Here is a 22,681-nt window from a genome sequence, read left to right on the forward strand (position 1 = left end):
ACAATAGTTTGCACACTGTTAAGTCTCCTTTCTTTGGTATTGAAATGTAAAGCAATCTCTTCCTGTCTGTTGGCCACAGGATCATTCTCCAGATTTGTTGGCATAGTTTGATTAGAATCTTTATAGATTTTCCTTCTTTGCTTGCTATATTTTTATAGGTATTCCATCAATTCCTGTAGCCTTCTAACTTGGTAATGACTGGAGCACCAATTTAACATCATCTTCTAGTACTAGATGTTCTTGTAAATAGGGAGTATCTTCTAAAGGATCTTGGATATTGACATTTCCATTATACCATTTTCAGCACATTTCTTCCATGCTTCTATCTTCTTTGAATTGGTTAGTATCATTGGTGTCCTTTAGCATACCAGTCTGAAGGTATCTCCTTCTGAGTTCAGGGAACTTTTGGAAGACTTTCCTTGTTTTTTCCATCTTCCACACCTTTTCTGGTATCATTGTAATATTGCTTCTTGACTCTTCTAACAGCTCAACTAACAAGTTCTTTGTAAAGTTCATTCCTGAGATCTTTCAGATTTGCCTTCTTTTCTCTTCTTGGCAAATTTCCCCCCTCTGCTCTGATGTTTACTTTCTTCTGTTTCTTTCTCTTTGCACGTTTATCCTTATCAGCTTCTTTAGGTTCATTCCATAATCCTTCTGTTCCCTATTCGTGAGGTTCAGGACTTTAAAGCAATTGCTGATGTTCTCCTTAAGAATGGCTATGTGTTCAATATCATATTGTGGAAAATGATGGACTTTGTTCTTCTGCTTCAGCAGACTTGGAACTTCGTATGAGCAGTTTGTGATTTGTTCCTCAGTTGGCCCCTGGTCAAGTCTCTGCTGTTATGAATGATACTCTGCCTATTTGTGCAAGTAATATAGCCAATTTGGTTTCTCCATGTATGCAGGCTTCATTTGATTGTTTTAAAACAGTTAGCAATGAAGAAATCATTGAACTGACAGAAATTGATCATTCTCCTGCTTCAGTTCAGTTTCCTAAGCCACACAGTTCAATTATATTTTCCTCCTTTTTATTTCCAACTTCAGCAATCAACTGCCAGCTACAAACAACATTTCTTGCTTGCATGTTCTGTTGATTTCAGATTGAACTTAATAATAATACTCATTAACCTCCTCTTTTTCTGCATCTGTAGTTGTAGCATAAACTTAGATAACGATAATATTAAAAGGTTGGTCCGTGAAGTTTAATTGATATTATTTGGTCAATGATTGGGTTGTACCCAAGTACTATATTTGCCGTATCCTTTTTGATTATGAAAGCAATGATGTTCCTGTGTTTTTCATGTCCTGAGTAGTAAACATATGATCTCCTGACTGAAAGGGTCAAATTCTTGTCCACTTCAATTCAGTGATGCCTGTCGGTGTGTAGTTGATTCATTTCATCTTTCACTGTGTTGAGCTTTCCTATGTTCGTGCTTTTTTACATTCCATATTCCTACTGTAATTCTACCTTTGCAGCTTTGGATTTTCTTTTCCTGTATGGTGGTGTCAGCAATCCCGGCAGCTTTAATGTAGCCACATCATAAATACCATTAGGACCCCGAAAGATCCTCTGCAATTCTTCAGTAGCTTGTTCAGTGCCTTCTGACCTGAGGGGCCCATCATCCCGCACTACATCATCAATCATTTTATATTTTCTATCCGTGTGGATTTCCTGGTAAAAATACAGGTGTGGTGTACTCTCATGGCCTTCTCCCGCGCAGTATGAATTGATGCCTTTGCCATTGTCCCTAAAGCGATCCTCTGCCTCCAGCATCTTCCTCTGTAGCTGCTGCCCAGTGCAGGTGCCTGCTTGCTTTAGCCGGGCAGCTGGGATGACCTCCATGGCTTGGGTGACCCTGCTGGGAGTATATATGCTTGGCATACATTCCTGACACTCTTTGGTCATCCCTTCCAGTGTTGAAAGCAGGCAGCACAGCCGGACGGGGGGTTAGAGTTAGGGGGAGGGTTAACCCTAACTCTAACCTGTAAGGATGGAGAACCCAGGGGCAATGGTGAATTGCCCCCGGGTGCTCCAACCTTGCACATCAAAGGGAAGGAAGGATCGGGGAGAGACTGGGAGCAACCGAGGGGCGAGGGGCGAGGGGCAAGAAGCGGGCAGGCGGCAGCAACCCCAGGAGAGACCGGGAGACCGAGCGGCCACCATCGCAGAGGAAGGGGCGGGACAAAGAAAAGGCGGGAGGAAGCGGAGCCAGTTGCGGCTTTGGCAGCCTGAGGTAAAGACCTAGCCAAGAACTCCGCACATCCATCCCGGCTTGTGCTGCGAGTTTCTGAGATTAGGCCTTAAAATAAAAACCTCACACGTGGGGGGTTGGGGGGAGATAGATGAATGGATAATATTTTAGCATATTTGGTCTATTGACCTTTACAAGGGAGAACTAAGCCATAAAGATCAGTAGAAAGCAAGAAAATATACATACTTGGTTAAAGCAAATCTATAAAAATCCATAGAAGTATAAATGTTAATTCCGAGAGAATAAAAATGCAACAAAAAACCAGCTCAGAACCAATGTACTGATTTAAGCCACATCTTTCATTTGCCACCGAAAGATCTGAGTCTGTTGAGGGGAACAAGGAGAGCCGGTCTGGCCTCGTGGGGAAGGCACCGGGCCAGAAACCGGCAGGCCGAGAGCCCCTGTCCTGCCTCGGGCACGAAGCCAGCTGGTGACTTGGGGCAGCCACCGCTCGCGGCCCTGGGAAGGAGGCGGCGGTGATGGAGAGCCCTTCTGCAAACCTGGCCAAGGAAACCACAGGGACTTGTCCAGACAGTCTCCAAGAATCGGACACGACTGAAGGGATTAAAAAAGCGGGGGGGGGAGTACAAGTGGAGGATCAAGCGAAGGGCAGCTTTTAACTCAACAAAAGCTGCATATAAACTATCTCCTATAACTGTATTTCTCCTGCGGTTGAGAGAGGCTGTAACTGTTGGCAACGCGGGCTGGCCTTGCCCAGATCCAGCTTGCTTCACAATGAAAATCCTCTTGACCGTTCACCCTTTATCTGATAAATACAAGAAACAAACTTTACTGACTGTGTTGAACCAATTTAACATTAACCTTGCTCCTTTTCTGTATGTTAGAACTACAATGGTTCTCTTCACACAAATCACAGATGGAAGACTGTTAGGCACTATTGTTTCCTTGAGTAGAAACTAGACAAACACCCCAGAGATCTTCATCACGTTGCTTGATTTGGGCTTGCAAAAGAAAACTCAAATGGATTATGAACTGCCTGCTTTATTCCTTCTTTAAGAAAACATTACCGTTTTCTACTTAATTGCAATCTCCATTTCCATACTGCAGATTTGGATGGTATTTTAGGCACGTCCTAATAACTGTTATCTGCATGTTGAAAACACATTTGTTTTCAAATTTTGAAATAAGTCTGCATTGCCTTGATAAGATCTTCAACTTTCCCTTGAGCAATAGTGGGAAAGCTGAGTGTTTAAACTGGACTGTCCCTGTTTTTAACAGGAAGTTAGAGCCAAAGAGGAAGACATTTGTTCTGGACGTGGGACTGTTTACTAAGAGTTGGTTCATTCTGGAAACAAAGTGGAGGAAAGTGCTTGGGAGTGCTGGGAGCAGGACACAGCTCCTGCTGGAAGCAACTTTGAAGTTGCTGGTTTGGCCGGCGGCAGGTTCCGTATCCGTGACCCCGAGCATTCCTTCTGACGCAGATCTGAAGCACTGCACAGCCCCATCTTTTACAGGAGCTTGCTCTAAAGCAGCGAGGTCTTTGCATCTCCTGTTTAATAATATAAATTAATCATTTTGATCGTTAATGATTTGGGCCACGAAATCTGTTCCAGTCAGCAAAATAGCACCACAGAAGGGCCATAAACAAAAATCTCACCTTGGAATTCCCAGTTCAGTCACAAAGTTTATACTGGTAGAACACGCATGATCCCTTTTGTGTTTGTATATTCACAGTCTCGTAAGCTAATTGCAACAGTGGCATTTTGGGGTTATTGTCAACTCTTTTAGCTCCTTGAGCAATTTCCTATCCAATTAGATAGCAAGAATGCCACCTGCTGATCCATTTAGCCACAAGAGTAATAAAGTTTTACCAAAAAAGCCAGATGCAGTCACAGAACTTTGGATCGCACTACAAAACGCCACTTGCAAGTTTTGGTAAACTAATAACTTTCCAATGAACTTCCCCTTCAAATGATCAATCACTTAAATATAAACAAAAATAGCCTTTCTTTAAACCACCATAGATCAGCTGCTATTGTGGCTCTCCAATAATACTAAATCATTTGTGGCCCGAGGTAGGGGGATCAGGTTCTTTCACTCAGCTCAGACCGCTGAGCCCGGCTCCGGCTGTCTGCTCAGTAGCAGCGCCTATCTCTGGCCTAACCAGGCCTAAAGCACATGGGTGCCCTCCCTCCTTACCTCCCTGGGGAAACATCAGCATTGTTCATAGTCCAGAGCAAAATGGGGAGGAAGGGCGAGACCTTCTCTTTGGTTTATGACTCTATTGGACAGAATTCAGGAGTCGGGTAGCACCTTTTCCAGCTAACCATCTTTATTAAAAGGCTTTTTGGTGAGCCCTTTTCTCCTGTTCCCACAGCCAGAGCGTCCCAAATTTTGTACGGTATAATTTTCACTGTGGTCCTGGATGGCCCACGGCTCATTCTGAGGAGCACGGGGGGAGGGAAGAAGACCGCCAAGTGAAAATCAGCATGTGCAATCAGAAGACGTGATCTATAAAAACCACCGTCAAGTTAGGCTGGTTTAGATTTTCATGGCGGGGCATATTGTGTGAATCCAGCCCATTCAGTTAAGTGTATGCCTGAATGAATTGCGCAAAACCAGAAAACAGTTAATTCCGGAGGCAAGTTAAGTGTATTGTTGAAATGCCAGAACAATACGTTGGCTACTGCTGAGCCACGGTGGCACGTCCTCCTTGCATCAGCTGCAGCCAATTCAACTCATGCATCACATGCAAACATCACTGTGTGTGACCAAGGTGGGTATGCAAAACCAAGGCGGCCAGGCCTTGCACATTCCTCGAATCTGCACATGGGACAAATTAAGGACAGCAGGCTTCTCCTACCTCCACGTGCCCAAAGGTCTGCACTAACGGGATTATTTCCAGCTTATTGAGTCCAGCCAGCTCTTGGATCTTAACAATGTCTTCTTCGCTGTCAGGAGACAGAAGCAGCAGTCAGCCCTGGCCCTGGATCCCAGCAGGGTAAGAGGGGAGGAAGGGGGTGTGTTGCAGAAAGACTACACCAGGCCGAAGGGACCAGAGCCAGTCCCACCGGGCAGTGGTGGCCCCTGATCCTGGGCAGAAGGGGCATGTCAGACCCCCAGTCCTCCTGCTTCTGCACAAACCCTTGGCAGCTCAGGATGTTCAGAGCCGGCGGGCCATGAAACCCAGACGCAGGAAGGAAATGGGGTGGAGGGAGGACAACAGGGGCACCACTTCCATTGATAAATAGGATGCAGCAAAGCCACCCTCTAACCGTGGGCAGGCCAGGACGTAAAGGGCCCTGCCTCAGGTGAGTCAGGCTTTTCCAGGGAGAAAGAGGGACCCTGAGCCCCTGCAAAGGGAACACCCATTTTGCTCTTTAAAATCCCTCCCCAACCCACAAAATAGACATCCCAGCTCAAGACACGGGCAGCCCTGAAAGGGTGCTGGTCATCTGCAAGGGGCACTCCCTTGCAGTAGAAACGAACAGATCCCCTCCCACTTGAAGCAACATGAGGAACGGACTCCTGGCTTCCTGGCTACTCATTAAGCGAGCCCAGTGGCTGCAGGGCCCCACTGCAAAGCGCAATGCCCAAACGCTGCCTTTGCGAGGGGACCTGGCTGAGAGGACGGAAGACGAAGGCTGGGTCTCCTGCAAAGAGCCATGCCCATTTCAGCCACACTCGACATGACGTGTGACCCCCCGCTGGTCCTGCGGACCCCCTCCCCCGAGGGCCAGGCCCACGCCTTGGCTTAGCTGCTCCACCCCCTGCCAGCCCCCCTCTAGGTTACCTCACCTGTAAGCATAGGGCGATCTGAGGCCCTCCAGCTCTCCCTGAAAGGGAAACATGTCTTCATACTCCATCAGAACCCCGTTGGCCCCCATCTTGGAGAAAAGTGGGAAGATCTGCGGAGAGAGAGACTTGTGGGGAAGAGTCTGGCCACTGGGCTGCTAGAGCAGCTGAGCAGAGAGGTGGTAAAGCAGAACCCAGGGAGGACAGGAAGGCCGTCTGCCTTCTTTCACTCACCACCAGCAGCCACATGAACCATCCACAAGCCGCCCCGGCCACTTAGAACGGACTCTTTTGCCTAACAGCTTGGCCACCTCTGAGCTGGCTCTCAACCTCCCCTCTTGTGCCGTTCAGCCCACAAGGCCAAGCCGGCTGCAGCAAGGGACCCCAGAACCAGTTTCCGTGCTATTCAATGGATGCAGCTCCTGTGGCTGGACAGTTTCATTCCACACAGTCAGCCCCCTTGTGAAAAGGGAGAATTTGTTCCTAGATGCTATATTTATTTAGGTATTTAACAAATGTATACTGAAACTTCACATAATAATGGCTGCACAGATCACCTTGGAAAAGTCTGCAGCTCCAAAGTAAGTTGGGCAGGACACCATAGTGGGCTGGGGTGATTCTAGCTTGGCATAATTAATTTCTGTTCTGCAAAACCTGTCAACCTGCTTTATTCTGTATTGACTTTTTGGGAATTCTGCAGTATTATTACTAATGTAGATTATTACTGAGAGGCAGCTTGGTGTAGTGGTCAAAGGCCCTGGACAAGTGTTTCTCGGCCTCAGCAACTTTAAGATATGTGGATTTCAACTCCCAGAATTCTGAGAGTTGAAATCCATACAACTGAAAGTTGCTGAGGTGGAGAAACACTGCCCTGGACTATAAACTGAGTTCTAGTCCAGCCTTGAACACAAAGCCAGCTGTGAGATTTGGGGCCAGTCCTCCTCTCTCAGCCCCAGGAAGAAGGAAATACCAAAAAGGTTGCCAAGAAAACTGTGGGGACTCACCCAGACAGCCACAAGGAATCAAGACTGACTTGAAGGCACACACAATAGCTCTATTTTTAGTTTTATGTAACTTGCAATCAGCACATCCTCCATGGGTAGTTTGCGTAGCCCCGAGAAGAGCCACAGAATTAGAGCTCATTTGGTCTAACTGCCTACTCAGTGCTTCTCTTACAATCACCTAGCCTGTCTGAAGACTTCTAGCCAAGGAAAACTCACCACTTCATGAGGCAGCTTCTTCTACCAGCTGACCACTTGCACAGTCAGGAAGTTCCTCCTGGCGTCTAACCTGGATCCGTTTCTGTGTAGTTTTAACCCACTGGTTCTGGTTCTGCCCTTTAGGGTAATTCCGAGTAAGTCTACTCCTTCTTCTGTGTGACAACCCTTCAGCTGTTTGAAGACTGCTTATCATACCACCTCCCAGTCATCTTTTCTCTAGGCCAAACATGTCCAACATCTTCACATCATCTTGACAGCCCCCTTCAAAGCTTGCTCCTATTTGTTTGTTTGTTTATTTATTTATTTAAAGATTTCTAGGGCTTAGAATACAACTCTGGGTAGCTCATGACAACAATAAAAACCAGAAAACAAAAACAGACAGACAGACCTGACATCTCAGCCAAAAGGCAGCTCTTCAGAGGTAGGGGCCTGTCGGATTTTGAGGGGAAGGGTGTTCCACAGGGTAGGGGCTGCTATGGCAGAGGTAGGATCCCCAGGCCCTGTTAGATGGCAGCATTCAAAGGAAAGGACCTGGAAGGTACCTGCTCTATCCAGACTGGTGGGATGGGCAGATACCCTCGGGCAGAGGTAGTCCTGCACGGAGCCTGGTCCAGATAGTGCACTAACTCTATCTGGGCAAGTGCAATTTGTTCCTGTCCTTACTGTGGTGCTCCAAACTGGACACAGGACTCCGAACAGGATGTGACCAAGGCAAAGCATGGTGGAGTGAAACCATTACTTCCTATGATCTGATCTCTGTGTTCCTGCTTATCTACCCCAAGGTAACATTTGCCTTTTTAGCAGCTACATCACATTGTTGGCTGTTTAACTTGTGGTAGACAAGGACACCCAGACCCCTTTCACAGGGGCTATTGCCAAACCAATAGCAGGTTCCTATCCTAAATTTGTGCCTTACCATTTTCCTCCCTAGATGTAGAACTTTACATTTCTCTTTATTAAATTCTATCCAATTAATCTGAGTTCGTAGTTCAAGCCTGTCTAGATCTGAGTCTTCTCTTTCATCTAATCCGGCATTTCTTAAAACTTTTTTCTCTCAGGACCCCTTCCCACTTTTAAAAATTACAGAGTACCCCAAAAGAGCTTTTGCTTGTATGGGTTATATTTATTAATATTTACCGTATTGGTGAGATGTCAAGATTAAAGATAGACATTTTGGGTGTCAGTGAACTGAAATGGACTGGAATGGGCCACTTCACATCAAATGACCACCAGATCTACTACTGTGGACAAGAGGACCACAGAAGAAATGGAGTAGCCTTCATAATTAATAGTAAAGTGGCTAAAGCAGTGCTTGGATACAACCCAAAAAACGACAGAATGATCTCAATTCGAATTCAGGGCAAGCCATCTAACATCACAGTGATCCAAATATACGCCCCAACCACAAATGCTGAAGGAGCTGAAGTAGAGCAGTTCTATGAGGATCTGCAGCACCTACTGGACAACACGCCTAAAAGAGATGTTATTTTCATCACAGGAGACTGGAATGCTAAGGTGGGCAGTCAAATGACACCTCGAATTACAGGTAAGTATGGCCTGGGAGAACAAAATGAAGCAGGACATAGGATGATAGAATTTTGCCAAGACAACTCACTCTGCATAACAAACACTCTCTTCCAACAACCTAAGAGACGGCTTTATACATGGACTTCACCAGATGGACAACACCGAAATCAGATTGATTACATCCTTTGCAGCCAAAGGTGGCGGACATCTGTACAGTCAGTAAAAACAAGGCCTGGAGCTGACTGTAGTTCAGATCACGAACTTCTTATCGCACAATTTAGGATCAGACTAAAGAGATTAGGGAAGACCCACAGATCAGCTAGATATGAGCTCACTAATATTCCTAAGGAATATGCAGTGGAGGTGAAGAATAGATTTAAGGGACTGGACTTAGTAGATAGGGTCCCGGAAGAACTCTGGACAGAAGTTTGCAGCATTGTTCAGGAGGCGGCAACAAAATACATCCCAAAGAAAGAGAAAACCAAGAAGGCAAAATGGCTGTCTGCTGAGACACTAGAAGTAGCCCAAGAAAGAAGGCAAGCAAAAGGCAACAGTGACAGGGGGAGATATGCCCAATTAAATGCAAAATTCCAGAGGTTAGCCAGAAGAGACAAGGAATTATTTTTAAACAAGCAATGCACAGAAGTGGAAGAAGACAATAGAATAGGAAGGACAAGAGACCTCTTCCAGAAAATTAGAAACATTGGAGGTAAATTCCAGGCCAAAATGGGTATGATCAAAAACAAAGATGGCAAGGACCTAACAGAAGCAGAAGAGATCAAGAAAAGGTGGCAAGAATATACAGAAGACCTGTATAGGAAGGATAACAATATCGGGGATAGCTTTGACGGTGTGGTCAGTGAGCTAGAGCCAGACATCCTGAAGAGTGAGGTTGAGTGGGCCTTAAGAAGCATTGCTAATAACAAGGCAGCAGGAGATGACGGCATCCCAGCTGAACTGTTCAAAATCTTGCAAGATGATGCTGTCAAGGTAATGCATGCTATATGCCAGCAAATTTGGAAAACACAAGAATGGCCATCAGATTGGAAAAAATCAACTTATATCCCCATACCAAAAAAGGGAAACACTAAAGAATGTTCAAACTATCGAACAGTGGCACTCATTTCACATGCCAGTAAGGTAATGCTCAAGATCCTGCAAGGTAGACTTCAGCAGTTCATGGAGCGAGAATTGCCAGATGTACAAGCTGGGTTTAGAAAAGGCAGAGGAACTAGAGACCAAATTGCCAATATCCGCTGGATAATGGAAAAAGCCAGGGAGTTTCAGAAAAACATCTATTTCTGTTTTATTGACTATTCTAAAGCCTTTGACTGTGTGGACCATAACAAATTGTGGCAAGTTCTTAGTGGTATGGGGATACCAAGTCATCTTGTATGCCTCCTGAAGAATCTGTATAACGACCAAGTAGCAACAGTAAGAACAGACCACGGAACAACGGACTGGTTTAAGATTGGGAAAGGAGTACGGCAGGGCTGTATACTCTCACCCTACCTATTCAACTTGTATGCAGAACACATCATGCGACAAGCTGGGCTTGAGGAATCCAAGGCTGGAGTTAAAATCTCTGGAAGAAACATTAACAATCTCAGATATGCAGATGATACCACTTTGATGGCTGAAAGTGAAGAGGAACTGAGGAGCCTTATGATGAAGGTGAAAGAAGAAAGTGCAAAAGCTGGTTTGCAGCTAAACCTCAAAAAAACCAAGATTATGGCAACCAGCTTGATTGATAACTGGCAAATAGAGGGAGAAAATGTAGAAGCAGTGAAAGACTTTGTATTCCTAGGTGCAAAGATTACTGCAGATGCTGACTGCAGTCAGGAAATCAGAAGACGCTTAATCCTTGGGAGAAGAGCAATGACAAATCTCGATAAAATAGTTAAGAGCAGAGACATCACACTGACAACAAAGGCCCGCATAGTTAAAACAATGGTGTTCCCTGTAGTAACATACGGCTGCGAGAGCTGGACCATAAGGAAGGCTGAGCGAAGGAAGATCGATGCTTTTGAACTGTGGTGCTGGAGGAAAATTCTGAGAGTGCCTTGGACTGCAAGAAGATCCAACCAGTCCATCCTCCAGGAAATAAAGCCAGACTGCTCACTTGAGGGAATGATATTAAAGGCAAAACTGAAATACTTTGGCCACATAATGAGAAGACAAGACAGCCTGGAGAAGATGCTGATGCTAGGGAGAGTGGAAGGCAAAAGGAAGAGGGGCCGACCAAGGGCAAGATGGATGGATGATATTCTAGAGGTGACGGACTCGTCCCTGGGGGAGCTGGGGGTGTTGACGACCGACAGGAAGCTCTGGCGTGGGCTGGTCCATGAAGTCACGAAGAGTCGGAAGCGACTAAACGAATAACAACAAACACCGTATTTAAAATTGACGCATTCGCTGCTTGCTTCTCATGAATGTCTGATGGGATTTTAACACTGTATTGTTTTTCGACATAGGCTGGCAAGTAAATTTGATGTCACGGAGTCCTGAGAGGTCTTGGGGGACCCCCAGGGGTCCTAGGAGCACACTTTAAGAAACAGTATGATCTAAAGTATTAACTCTCTCTCAGCTGTGTCATCCACAGACCTTATACGGGGGCCCCCAATTCCCACATTCAAGTCCTTGATGAAGGTACTGAACAGCACAGGCCCAGACTGAGCTTTGTGGCCCTCCAGTCAATGTTTCCCTCCAAGCTGATGTGGAACCTTTAACTAGCATGGCGGGTGCAGCCATTCAGCCAACAGTGGATCCATCTATCGCTCAGTAGGATCATCCAGCTCATATTTTATCACTTTATGAAGGAGGGTATCACGGCACTCTGCTGTTAATGAGCACTCTTTGGACATTCACTCAACTGTCGACCCATCTAACAGTATTATCTTTTAGCCCCTCATCTATCGTTTTATTAAGGAGAATGTCACGGTCAAGATACACTATGTCTAAAGTATTCCTCTGATCCAGTGTTTCTCAATTCCCCACTGCTGGCTGGGGAATTCTGGGAATTGAAGTCCACACATCTTGAAGTCGCCACGGTTGAGAAACACTGCCTTGATCTGTGAAGCTACTAACTTAATAGACCAGTTTGTTCCATGCTGTCACAACTGAACTTGGTTTCTCTTATACTTCCACCTACCAAAGGGTCCAGGACGCTCACAAAGGAAGTAAAGAGATATTTTTGCAGCAACGCCCACTGCAACCCTACACCATCTCTATACCTCACAATGTACCTCAACACAGGTCTGTGGAGTCGTGTTGGAAGGGGTGGCCAAGTTCTAGCCCCCCCTCAGCCACAGAAGCTCCCTGGGGGATGCGGGGCCAGCCCCTCACTCTCAGCTGAGACTACTTTGCAGGGTTGCTGTCGTGGGAATAAAATGGGAGGAGAGCGCACCACATACACCGCCTTGAGCTCCTGAAGGGCGGGATGCTAATCTCCTAAGCAGGCAAACCTGATGGACGTGGGGAGACGCCTGCACACTCCAGCAAAGAGTTCTTGGAAATCAAAACACTTGCAATTGTTTCACAGATCTTTGGTTGGTTTAATCAACCCCTGACAGGTGTGGGAATTTTTTTCCTTTAATGACTGGCAAAACTAGATGATGATGATGATGATGATGATGATGATGATTGGAGGGCGCATGTGTTTCTAAATACATGTCTGTAGTGAACGCAGCAAACTAAACTGGGGAAAATGTGAGCAAATGACCCGCAAATAAACGTAAGTGGCAGTGTCACAAGACAAGTGTCTGTAGAGCGAGAGGCTCCTAGCAGTGCGGAAAGGAGGGCCAGGAGCCAAGAGGACTGCAGCTCACCTGCTCCAGGTAGGACACCTTGGGGGCCGCCCCTTTGAGGTCCAGGTGCACCAGCCGCAGCTGCGTGGTGCTGAAATCCCGGGGGGGGAGTTTCCTCAGCTCCGGGCCGGAGGGTCCAGCCGCAGACTTGGGGTCCAACCTGTGCACGGAGGATCCATCCTGGGCGCCGGCCGGCTCCTTGGCCTCATGAGCGCCACCCCAGAAGTGGCTTTCCCCGCTAACTTCTCTGCGCTGGTCCAGCGTAAAGCTGCACATGGGGAACAGGGAGGTGCCTCAGCCCCGGAAAGAAGAGCCCGGAGCACGAAGGGTTGGGTGAGCTCCCAATTTCGGTAGCAGGAACCTCGCCACAGACCTGGCTAGACCCGAAAGAGCCTCCACACCCCCTTGCTTCCGCACAGCCACACGGGCAGGCAGATGCCAGGGGAACGTGCGGACGCAGCGGAAAACGGTAGTCCAAAATCCGGCTCGCTCCTTGGTAGGCAGAACACCCTTCCCCAACCTGGTGCCCTGAGAGGGGGAGCTTGAAGCTGGCTGGGAACTAGACCCCTACCCTCATGGCAGAAACCAGCTTTGGGGAGATGGTCCCCCCGACACTTTGCCATTTTCTCTGCAACAACCCAGCCCTCCTTCCCCACCCACCAAGTCAGAGGCGTGGAGGGAGCCAGAGGAATTAGCAGCATGGAGCAAGTCCTACAAGAGGATTGGAAGAAGGAAAACGGCTGCTGGGGCCGCAGGTGTCCACCCAGCCTGGAGAGGAAGCGACTGCCCTCCCGCAGGTCTCTTGCCCAGGAGAGCTCCTGAGCAGGGCAGCGGCCCCCCGAGGCCCTCCCCAAACACTGGGCAGCCCAGAGGGCAACAGTTTGGCAGGGACGGTAAAACTCATTTCCAGCCAGAGCAGCAAAACAGAGCAGCTGGCCCACCCCGAGCACCACGCAGGCTGCATGGGAAGCCTGTGCCCTCCAACGCCCAGCACCAACCTGTCCCGGAAGAAGAACTTGATGCCAGCCAGTGCCACTGTCAGGAGGACTGCCAGACGCAGCAGGTTCAGCTTCTGGCTGCGGTGAAGCGCCATGCCTGCCAAAGAGAAGGGAGCAATGGGAGACCCAGAGGCTCGGTGGGGAGGCCCACTCAAGGTCAGACACAAATCCTGGCGCAGAAGTCAGCCTTTCCACTAGGCACTCTTTAGATAAATTGAGCTACAACTCCCATATGGGCAGTGGATTACGGCACTTGTAGCTGGACTTGGAGTTGGCTGGTATAAGTCAACAAAAGGCAGCATACCAACAGGGGCCACCTGACGGGTGACCTACTGGATCTGATCCCTACCGGAGACCTGGGGACCGTGGGGGAGCTGCCACAGTCCCCGCTCAGAACTGCAGACACGTTATGGGGCACCTAAAAGACAGCACATTTAGCATTGCATGAGCTTTGGCAGAAAAGGTGCTGCAAAATATTACACGCTGCTATTTTTATGGAAATGTAGGTAATAAGAGCGTTTCCCTGAAGGATTTAAGTAACTGTTGCTATTTTAAACAGGTAGACTAGTAAGACAGTAATTCGATTAGGTTGCGTGAATTATTTTTCATAAAGCACTGCTTAGAACTTTAAGCCCTTCCGGCCCAACCCGTCCCTCGCGGGGTGGCTTAAGACTGTTGCTCCGACTTCAGAGCACAAACAAGCTTAATCCGCGGGATGGGAGCCCTGGCTCAAGACACAGACCAGGACCACACCCCACAAAACACGATTTGGATTGCAAAGGAGGAATCAGGCTTCGGTTTTTTATTGCTTTACGTGCACAGAGCAGTTCCAGCCTCCACCTGCCCTTCCCCTTACTACGTTTCTAGCCGTTACCAAGCCAACAGGCCTCTGCAATCAAACAGTACAACAGATCCACCTAGAACCAAAAAACAGCAGCTGAGCACAAAGCAAACCCAGCCACCAAATCCTAGCGCCCAAACCGGCAACGAGAGCGGTGGTGAAAATAGGAGCTCGCTGCCCCGCGCAATTTGGACCTTGGGGCCCACAGGATGCAGTGGCCTCTGGGCAACTGGCGCAGGAAAGCGCAGAATACTGAGATGCGCCTTGCAGAGGCCACTCTGTCCGGGAGTAGCTGGGCACCAGGCGCAGGGATGATCACTGCCCACTGCACCCGCCCTGTCCAAGTTCTGCCTGGGTGACGTCCTGTGCTGGAACAGCGCCCAGCTGCCTCCTAGTGCCCCCCATCTCCAACTCCGGCTGTGAAGTGTTCTCGACCTGGGTGCCCATCGCTGCTTGGCCTCTGAACTTTGCCACCAGTGGCGACCTTGTTGCCTTTGAATCCAGGCTGTGATGAGAGGTTTGGCAAATCCTTCTGGAGGAGGAAGCAGCATAAAAACCCTTTTCCTCCACACTTGGAACTGAGATGACCAATGTTAGCGAGAACCACGTCTGTGGAAAGGTGAGGCCATTCCACAATGGGGGCCCGCAGCCCAAGAGAGCCCGAGGCTGCAACCCCAGGGACCTCTAACAAATGGCCGGAGATGGGCAGGCACCCTGGCAGCAACTAAGAGCCAGGCAGGCGCTGCCAGCTGAGAGGGGAACGTGGGGGGGGGGGCTGTGGCTACGAAGCACAGGGTCTGCGGAGCAGCTGCTGGCTGGCAAGGAAGAGGTGGCAGCAGAGCCAGGACCCTGAGCAGGACTGCTAGGAGAGCCAGGGCAAGGATTTCCCACAAGCCCCCCAATATCCCCAAGCTGGGGTAGAATTTAAAGAGGCCAAAGAAGGAGAGGACAATTGATCCAAGCTTGGCAGAATGTGTCACTCAGTGCTAGGATATAAAATTAAGATTAAATCAGAAAAAAATGGGTAGCAGGTGGAAAAAGGCCTGGCAGCTGAACAACTTCCCCCCCCAATCTGACCGAGCTGGCGACACGCACAATGGGCAGCGCCAATGGAACGCAAAAGCCATTCCTCAAACGCAGCACCTGGGCTGGCAACACCTGCTGAGCTGGAGCACTGGCTTATGGGGCAGCCCCAAAACGCCCCCCTGGCCTCCCTTGCTGGCTGGGGAATTCTGGGAGTTGAAGTCCACACATCTTCAAGTTCCCAAGGTTGAGAAACACTGGCCTAGGCAAAGAGGTGCAACTTTTCAGCGAACATTCTCCCTTGGGGAAAATCAAAGGAGGGGGGCAGTTTCTGAAGTCAGGGTTAGGTGGCCCAGCATTACATCTTGAGGCCCAGAGGGCAGCCTAAGAGAAGCACGTGGTATTTGGCCAGGCAACCACGCTTCATCTAAAGAGAGGGGCGGTCTGTCTGTTCCCCTTCACCTGCAACGGTCTTCACCTGGAGCTGCGCAAGCTACAAAAGGTAACCGATGGGAGCATTTCTTGCAGATCCTACCTCAGTTGCCTTGGCTTCCACCTGGTTCCCAGATCCAATTTAAATCACTAGTTAACACTTCAAAGACCAGAACAGCCAGGGACAGGATGTCTCAGTGACGCAGGAACAGAGCAGGACTGTGCAGCCATGCACACCAGACAGAAAATATGTTTCCTTTCAACCCCCAGACAAAAATCACATTCTGGAACTTCTGCCAAATCATTTCAGGTTGACTATGGTTTGGCAGAAGAAAATCTCAGAACATTTGGATTGTTCCGGGCTTCAGCTGAAACAAAATCTGGAGGAATCCAAGAGTGATTTTACACAGTGAGTAGGGAGAGGCTGAAGCGCATCACACGGTCTCCCTTTCTTCCTAGTTTTAGATGGTACACAAGTATTGTTGTGCTGTTGACTGCAACTTTGGTCAGATGGAGCCATCGCAGACATGCCGGCAGAGACAGCGGCTGGCCAGTATGACTTCCATCAGTTCCCAGACTCTGCTGGGCATCATTTTTGCTAAGGAAACATCCTTTGTTGCCAACCAGCTGAATGCAAGGAGGCAGTGCCCTCCACTTGCTTTCTGTGGATGTGAAAGGCGGAAGGTCCCCTGTGCAAGCGCCGAGTCACGTCTGCCCTTTGGGGGAATGCTGTTTTCGCGTTTTCTTGGCAGACTATAGAGCAGGGTGGTTTGCCGTTGCTTTCCCCAGTCGTCGCCTTCCCCAGCAAGCCAGGTCCTCATTTTACCGACAACCTCAGAAGGATGGAAGGCTGAGTCGACCTGAGCCGACCACCCGAGAGAGAATCCAGCTTCCGCCAGGATCGAACTCGGGTTGTGGGAAGAGTTTCGGTTACAATCCTGCCGCCTCCCGCTGTGCGCCACACGAGGCTGTATATGTATGTGTATGTGTATATATCTCTGTATATATCTGTGGATGAGGAAGTGCAATTTCAGGTACATAAAGAACTGTGTTGGCTCTCTAGTAGTAATCTGAGGACAGAAAAGTTGAACCAGCAGAAAAAGACTGTGACTGAGCTGTCAAACCACCATAAACCTAAGAGTGAAGATTTAGGAGGATACCAGGGATGTCTAATCTAAGGGCACTTTATTCCTGTGGTCAACCAAGAGTTTGTCATTCCCTTGGTTAAGTGTGGTAATTTTGCTGTTTGGTTCTCATTTGTCTGTTAACATTTAAACCCAGTATGTACTTGGGCCAATGCCATCCTTGGTGAAATGAAAATAATGTTTCTGCTTGCTCACAGATTGGCTCAAGAGAGCCGGTCTCTTGCATGCCATGTCCCTGGCCAGGCAAAGTTACCAGGTTTTGGCTTGATTATGTATTTATCTTTATTTCTTAAGATTTTCTAACCCGCCCTTATTATCTTTATAAATAACTCAAGGCGGCAAACATACCTAATACTCCTTCCTCCTCCTCTTTTCCCCCCAACAACAACCCTGTGAGGTGGGTTGGGCTGAGAGAGAGGGACTGGCCCAAGGTCACCCAGCCGGCTTTCATGCCTAAGGCGGGACTAGAACTCTCGGTCTCCTGGTTTCTAGCCTGGAGCCTTAACCACTAGACCAAACTGGCTCTCCATTTCCTGGCTGTTAACTAGCTGTCAATCTGGATTTGTGCATCCCTGCTGGTCTATGACTGAAGTGACTGATTGATTGATTTGTGCATCCCAGATGTCATAGTTCTCTATATACAATCCATTATATACAGTATTGCTACATTATGGCTTCTAAACAAAATATAATGGTCTAGTTTGCCCAATTTGCTAAGCCATGGTTTACATGCTTGTGCTTATTTATGCTTATTTATTATTTTTATAAATATCTCAAGGCGGTGAACATAGTTAATGCTCCTTCCTCCTCCTATTTTCCCCACAACAACCACCCTGTGAGGTGAGTTGGGCTGGGAGAGGAGGACTGGCCCAGGGTCACCCAGCCAGCTTTTGTGCCTCAGGCGGAACTAGAACTCACAGCCTCCTGGTTTCTAGCCTAGCACCTTCGCCACTAGACCAAACTGGCTCTCTAATCCTGAATTACCAAGAAAAGAGGCATTTCTTGTTTTGCCACAACCCACAGAGAAGGAAAAGCAATCGCCATCACAACAGATGATGAGAGCCTAACCACAGAGGAAACTATTAAGCAGCACCAGGAAAGCAGCTTGGAGCAACTTGCACAGAGTTGGAAGGGACCTCAGAGGTCACTGAGCCAACCCCCTTCTTGGTGCACTTTGGACAGACCACCTCGGCTGAGGACCCCCAGCACTGAAGGGGAATATGCCACACGAGGCAGCCGATCACCCCACAGGTCGAGAGCTGCCTCCACCAGGAAATTCCTTCCAATATTTCACTGAATGTACTTTCCCTGCAGTTTCAAATTCAGGATGGCACATGGCCCAGGCAAAGGGCTAGGTTTTCATATAAGTGGAGTTGCACTTTAATGTTCCCTCTTTATCGCTTTGGCAGAGACTGCAGGGCCACCCCAGGTTGTGCAAGTGTGGCCGAGGGCTCAGAGGGAAGGGGCAGCTTCCCACCCTCCCCGTCAGCTCTCTGTGCAGGAAACCTGTCCAAGGGCAGCTGGCTGGACTCGGGGAAGCCACAGGCAGCTGGACTCTCTCCGCTGCTCCAGCCCTCTGCTCAAACGGAGGCTCTGAAGTGCGCGGCGGAGCTGGGTTGCTGCCCGGGAAAGGCACCCCTGCAGCACCTGCAGGTATCCGGACCTCCTCCTCCAGCTGAGTGCCCAGGAGAGGAACCACCCCAGAAAGACCCCCTTTGGGGCTGCCCCACCTCACCACACTGCAGGACCAACGGCTCGCCCCCAAGCTTCTGGGCTTTGCCCCCATTTGGCCGTCTGCAGTGATGGGGAAGAAGAGGGGGTCCTCCAGGAAGTTAAGCACACAAAGGGGAATCCCTGACCAGCCCATGCAGGTTCTGCGTGTACCCAGAGGTGAACATTCACATCACACCCAGCCAGTTAATCAACTGGCTGGACTCCCAAAACAGACCACTCCTCACACACCACTGTGGTTGAGTGGGCTAACATCCTAAGCCCAGGGCAAACAAACTACACGATGGCTTTGCACAACGCATGCAGGTATGAGCACCAGTCTGTGACGGCAAAGGCTCTACCTCTGGCTGGGTTCGTACGACACACCCAGACGAGGTTGCAATGGGGCTGGGCAGAGCTGTGGTTCGACCTGCTGTGCAACCTACTACGTACTTCTTTCACCCTGATGTGTGAACCAGGCGTGACATGGTTTCTTTCTTTGGGGAGAACATGTTATTTAAACAGGTTTTGTTAACCGAGGTTTAGAGTTTACTGTGTTTAGCGTTTAGCCACAGAGCCTAAAAAGCACTGCCCCACTCTGCAAGTAAATCACACATAATGCAAACTATTTGTTGAGTCAGCCCCAAATCCACCAGAAATCACCTCAACCAGATGATTAATGGTGCCACCTTGTGCATATCTGCCCGGGGACAATCCTTTGGGCCCAGAATTGCCGCCTAAACAGCCGGCTCCCCACCCCCTCCATGCATCAGCAAACATTCAGGAACAAGAGGCCAGAAGCCAGCTGAGGACAGATTCAGTAACCATTTGGTCCACCAGTGTGGTGCAAGGTTCAGCCTGCCACAGAGAAGACAAACATGCAGTTTCCTCCCGGTAGCATTTCTGCTTCACGTTGACGAAAAGAGGCAGAAATGCATTTTGGGGAAGAAAACAAGTCTTCCTGACATCCACAGACCCAGGTCCAGGGGGCCCTCCCTGGCTGACCCATACCGCAAGCGTGCTGACCAGGTTCCCACACCACCCGAACTGGCGATCCCTGGGCTTGGGAGCTGGTGGTCCATCTGGTGAAGAGAGCAGCTCTCTGGTCAACCGGTTTAGCAAACGGGAGACCCCAGCTGTGCAGCCAGAGGCCAAGGCCCTTCTTCCCGGCTTGGAGGCGGAGGCGGGGGGGGGGGGCGGCGGCGCTATTAGGATCCCAAGACACAAGGGCGCGGGGGGGGGCGGGGGAGTCGCTGGCGAAGCCCAACCCCCGAAGTCGGGCGCGCTAACGAATTTGAATCGCTACACAGAAAGAAAGAAATCCGGCCAGCAAAGCGCCAGGTGAGGGCTGCAGGTGGCCCCGGAGGGGAAGGTCCTCCCAGCGCACCCGGCCCTCCCTCCCCGCTCCCCGAGCAGCGCCAGCGACCCGCCGGGTCCGGGCGAGCACGCGCAGGCCCTCCGCCGCTTCCCAACCTGGCGCCCCCGGGCCGCGCCGAGAGGGCGGCTCGCAGAGACCCCAGCCGGCCGGTGCGGGACGGCTGCCACCCCCGCGGGACACGCCCACGCGCTCTGGAACCGGCACCACCCGAGCGCGCCCGGAGGGACGACGGAACCCCTTCCGCGCCCAGGGCCGGCCGGCTTTCGCCCAGCAGCCGGGCTCCGTCCCCCAAGGTGCGGAGACGGCCCGCGGGCGGCGCCTCACCCCAGGGCCGGCTCGGGGCTCCGCGCCCCGCCCGGCTCACCTGCAGCCCAGCCTGGGAGCGGCGCCAGGAAGAGCCTCGCCGCCAGCAGGGCGCCCGGGGGCTCCGAGGGCGCCGCCAGACGGCCGCCGTGCCAGGGCAGGCCCGGGAGAGGCCCGCGGCGGATGAGGAGGGGCCGCCCAGCCCTCGCCCGCGTGCCGCTCCGCGCCGGGGCGCCGAGCGAGGCGCGTGGCCGTTGCGCGCGGAACGGCGACCCTCGTCCCCGCCGCCCCCCCCCGCGCTCGCGGCCATCGCCAAGACGGGGACTGCCGCCCCCTCCCCCGCCGAGGGTTTCCGGCGCTTCTGCCGCTCTCGCGGCAGGGCGCGCCTCCCGCTGGCCCTCCGGTGCGCCGCCCCGCCAGCCGCCCTCGGGAGCGCGCGGGCCGCAGCCCGCCCCGCCGCCCGGCGCCCGCCCGGCGGCCCCTGCGACGCCCCGGCGGCCCCTACCTGGGCCGGCAGGTGCAGGCCGCAGATGCGGCAGCGGCGGCGGCGGCGGCGCTGCTCGGCTCCGGGCTCGGGCGGCGCTGCAGCAGGGAGCCGGCTCGGGGGCGGAGCAGCGAGCCAGAGCAGCAGCCCCCGCCCCGCCGCGCCGCGCCCCGAAGGCGGCAGGGAGAGCGCGAGCCCGCGGCGGGGTCGGCTCCGTTCTCCCCTCCGGGGCCGGGCCAGGGCCTGCCTCCCCAGCGCCCCGCGCGGCCGAAGGCGTGTCCCGGGCAGCCGGTTCCCGAGGGCCCGACGGGCGGGGGGCTGGCGCCGCCGGGCGATGGCCCCTGCTCGATCCGGGGAGGCAGCGAGGCCCGGCTCGGGCGCAGCGGAGAGCCCGCCCGGAGGCTGCAGAAGCACCGACCGCCTCCCCTTGTCCGCGGCTCGCGGGGCTTCTCCGGCTGGGGGGCTGGCCATACCCCCGTCCCGGGCGCCCCCCGCGGTGCCACACCTCGGCGAGCCTGTCGTGGATAAAGCCCCACCTTTCAAGCAGAGTCGACTACGGGGGTCCAGCAGCCCCCTTGCCTGGCTGGGATCAACTGGATCAAGTTCAGTTCGAGAGATCCAGGATGTGGATGTGGGGCAGCTGCATCCCACTCCTGTCCTCTGGATCTTCCTCCCAATAAGCCCGGTTCCTTGGCAAGGCCCTTTTTTGGGGGGGGGGTGCATTTTATTATATGTGTACAGTATTATAAAAATATAGATGCTAAAAGGAGAAATGCTTTAAGCAATGTAAGAAATAGAATACAAACACAGTGTAAGGAAATACCTTAAACAGCACATTTTCTCCTTCCCTCCCACTGTTTTGGTCTCCCCTCTTGTATTGTGGGCAAGGATTCACTTCTAATGTTGGAACAATTTAGTTCTTGCCACTGTCTACAAGTATTTTGATAAACTGATAGTTTTTTAAAAATTATTTAAGTTTATACATGCAAAGATAAACTAATATAAACTAAGAAAGTATAAAAAGAAAAAAAAATACAAAAGAAACAGAGGAAAAGGAAAAAAAAGAAAAAAGAAGATGCATAAGAGATGACCCCCCTCTCCAAACTAGTATAAACAATTTCAGTAAGTTAATACCTTCTCTGGTAAAAACAGGAAACAATCTTCCCATATCACATCCTTTCTTAATAATCAAAATATAAGAAATCATTTAATCCTAATTAGCAAAGGTCAATTGAAAGCTACCAGAGATAACATATACATTTTAACCTTAATTTTAAAAAATCCATTTTATAATCCAACTTACCCCTTTCTCTAAGAAATAAAAGAAAACTCTCTTCACTTATAAAGGAATCCTTAAAGCCTTGTATAGTCCTGATCAAAGAAAAAAAAATAACTACCAGAAACTACAACATAAAAAATTTAACCTTGATCAAATTGATTCTGAGCTTCTGTTTGCTTTTAGAAAGCTTAATCTTTAACCCTGTCAAATAATGTGCATCAGTTACGCCCCTTCCTGGACCAGGAGGCCCTTCGAACAGTCACTCATACCCTTGTTATCTCTCATATAGACTACTGCAATGCGCTCTACATGGGGCTACCCTTGAAAAGTATCTGGAAGCTCCAACTGGTCCAGAATGCAGCTGCACGAGCTGTTTTTGGTGCCCCTAGAAGGGCACACGTAACACCACTGCTGTGTGAGCTGCATTGGGTGCCAGTTTGCTTCCGGGTCCAATTCAAGGTGTTGGGGCCAGGCTACCTGAGGGACCGCCTCTTCCCCATTACATCAACCCATCCCACCCAATCATG

The 22,681-nt window shown here is 50.4% G+C and overlaps 1 protein-coding gene across 2 annotated transcripts in view; it reads right to left on the reverse strand.

The window, feature by feature from the left end:
- Positions 1–22,200, reverse strand: part of LOC134505469 (hexosaminidase D-like) — a 36,790-nt gene extending 14,590 nt beyond the window's left edge. The window contains exons 1-5 of one of the 2 annotated variants that reach the window (XM_063315183.1): positions 22,179–22,200; positions 13,560–13,656; positions 12,583–12,829; positions 6,012–6,121; positions 5,077–5,164 (exon numbers count right to left, since the gene is read on the reverse strand). In XM_063315183.1, coding sequence (XP_063171253.1) covers positions 5,077–5,164; positions 6,012–6,121; positions 12,583–12,829; positions 13,560–13,654 — 540 coding nt within the window. In that variant the 5' untranslated portion in view covers positions 13,655–13,656; positions 22,179–22,200. Of the gene's footprint in view, positions 1–5,076; positions 5,165–6,011; positions 6,122–12,582; positions 12,830–13,559; positions 13,657–20,896; positions 20,979–22,178 lie in introns of those variants that run through there. The other variant, XM_063315181.1, reaches the window with a different exon arrangement.
- Between the last annotated feature and the right edge of the window lie 481 nt (positions 22,201–22,681).

The sequence above is a fragment of the Candoia aspera genome, chromosome 14 (assembly GCF_035149785.1).
Source record: "Candoia aspera isolate rCanAsp1 chromosome 14, rCanAsp1.hap2, whole genome shotgun sequence".
Lineage (NCBI taxonomy): Eukaryota > Metazoa > Chordata > Lepidosauria > Squamata > Boidae > Candoia > Candoia aspera.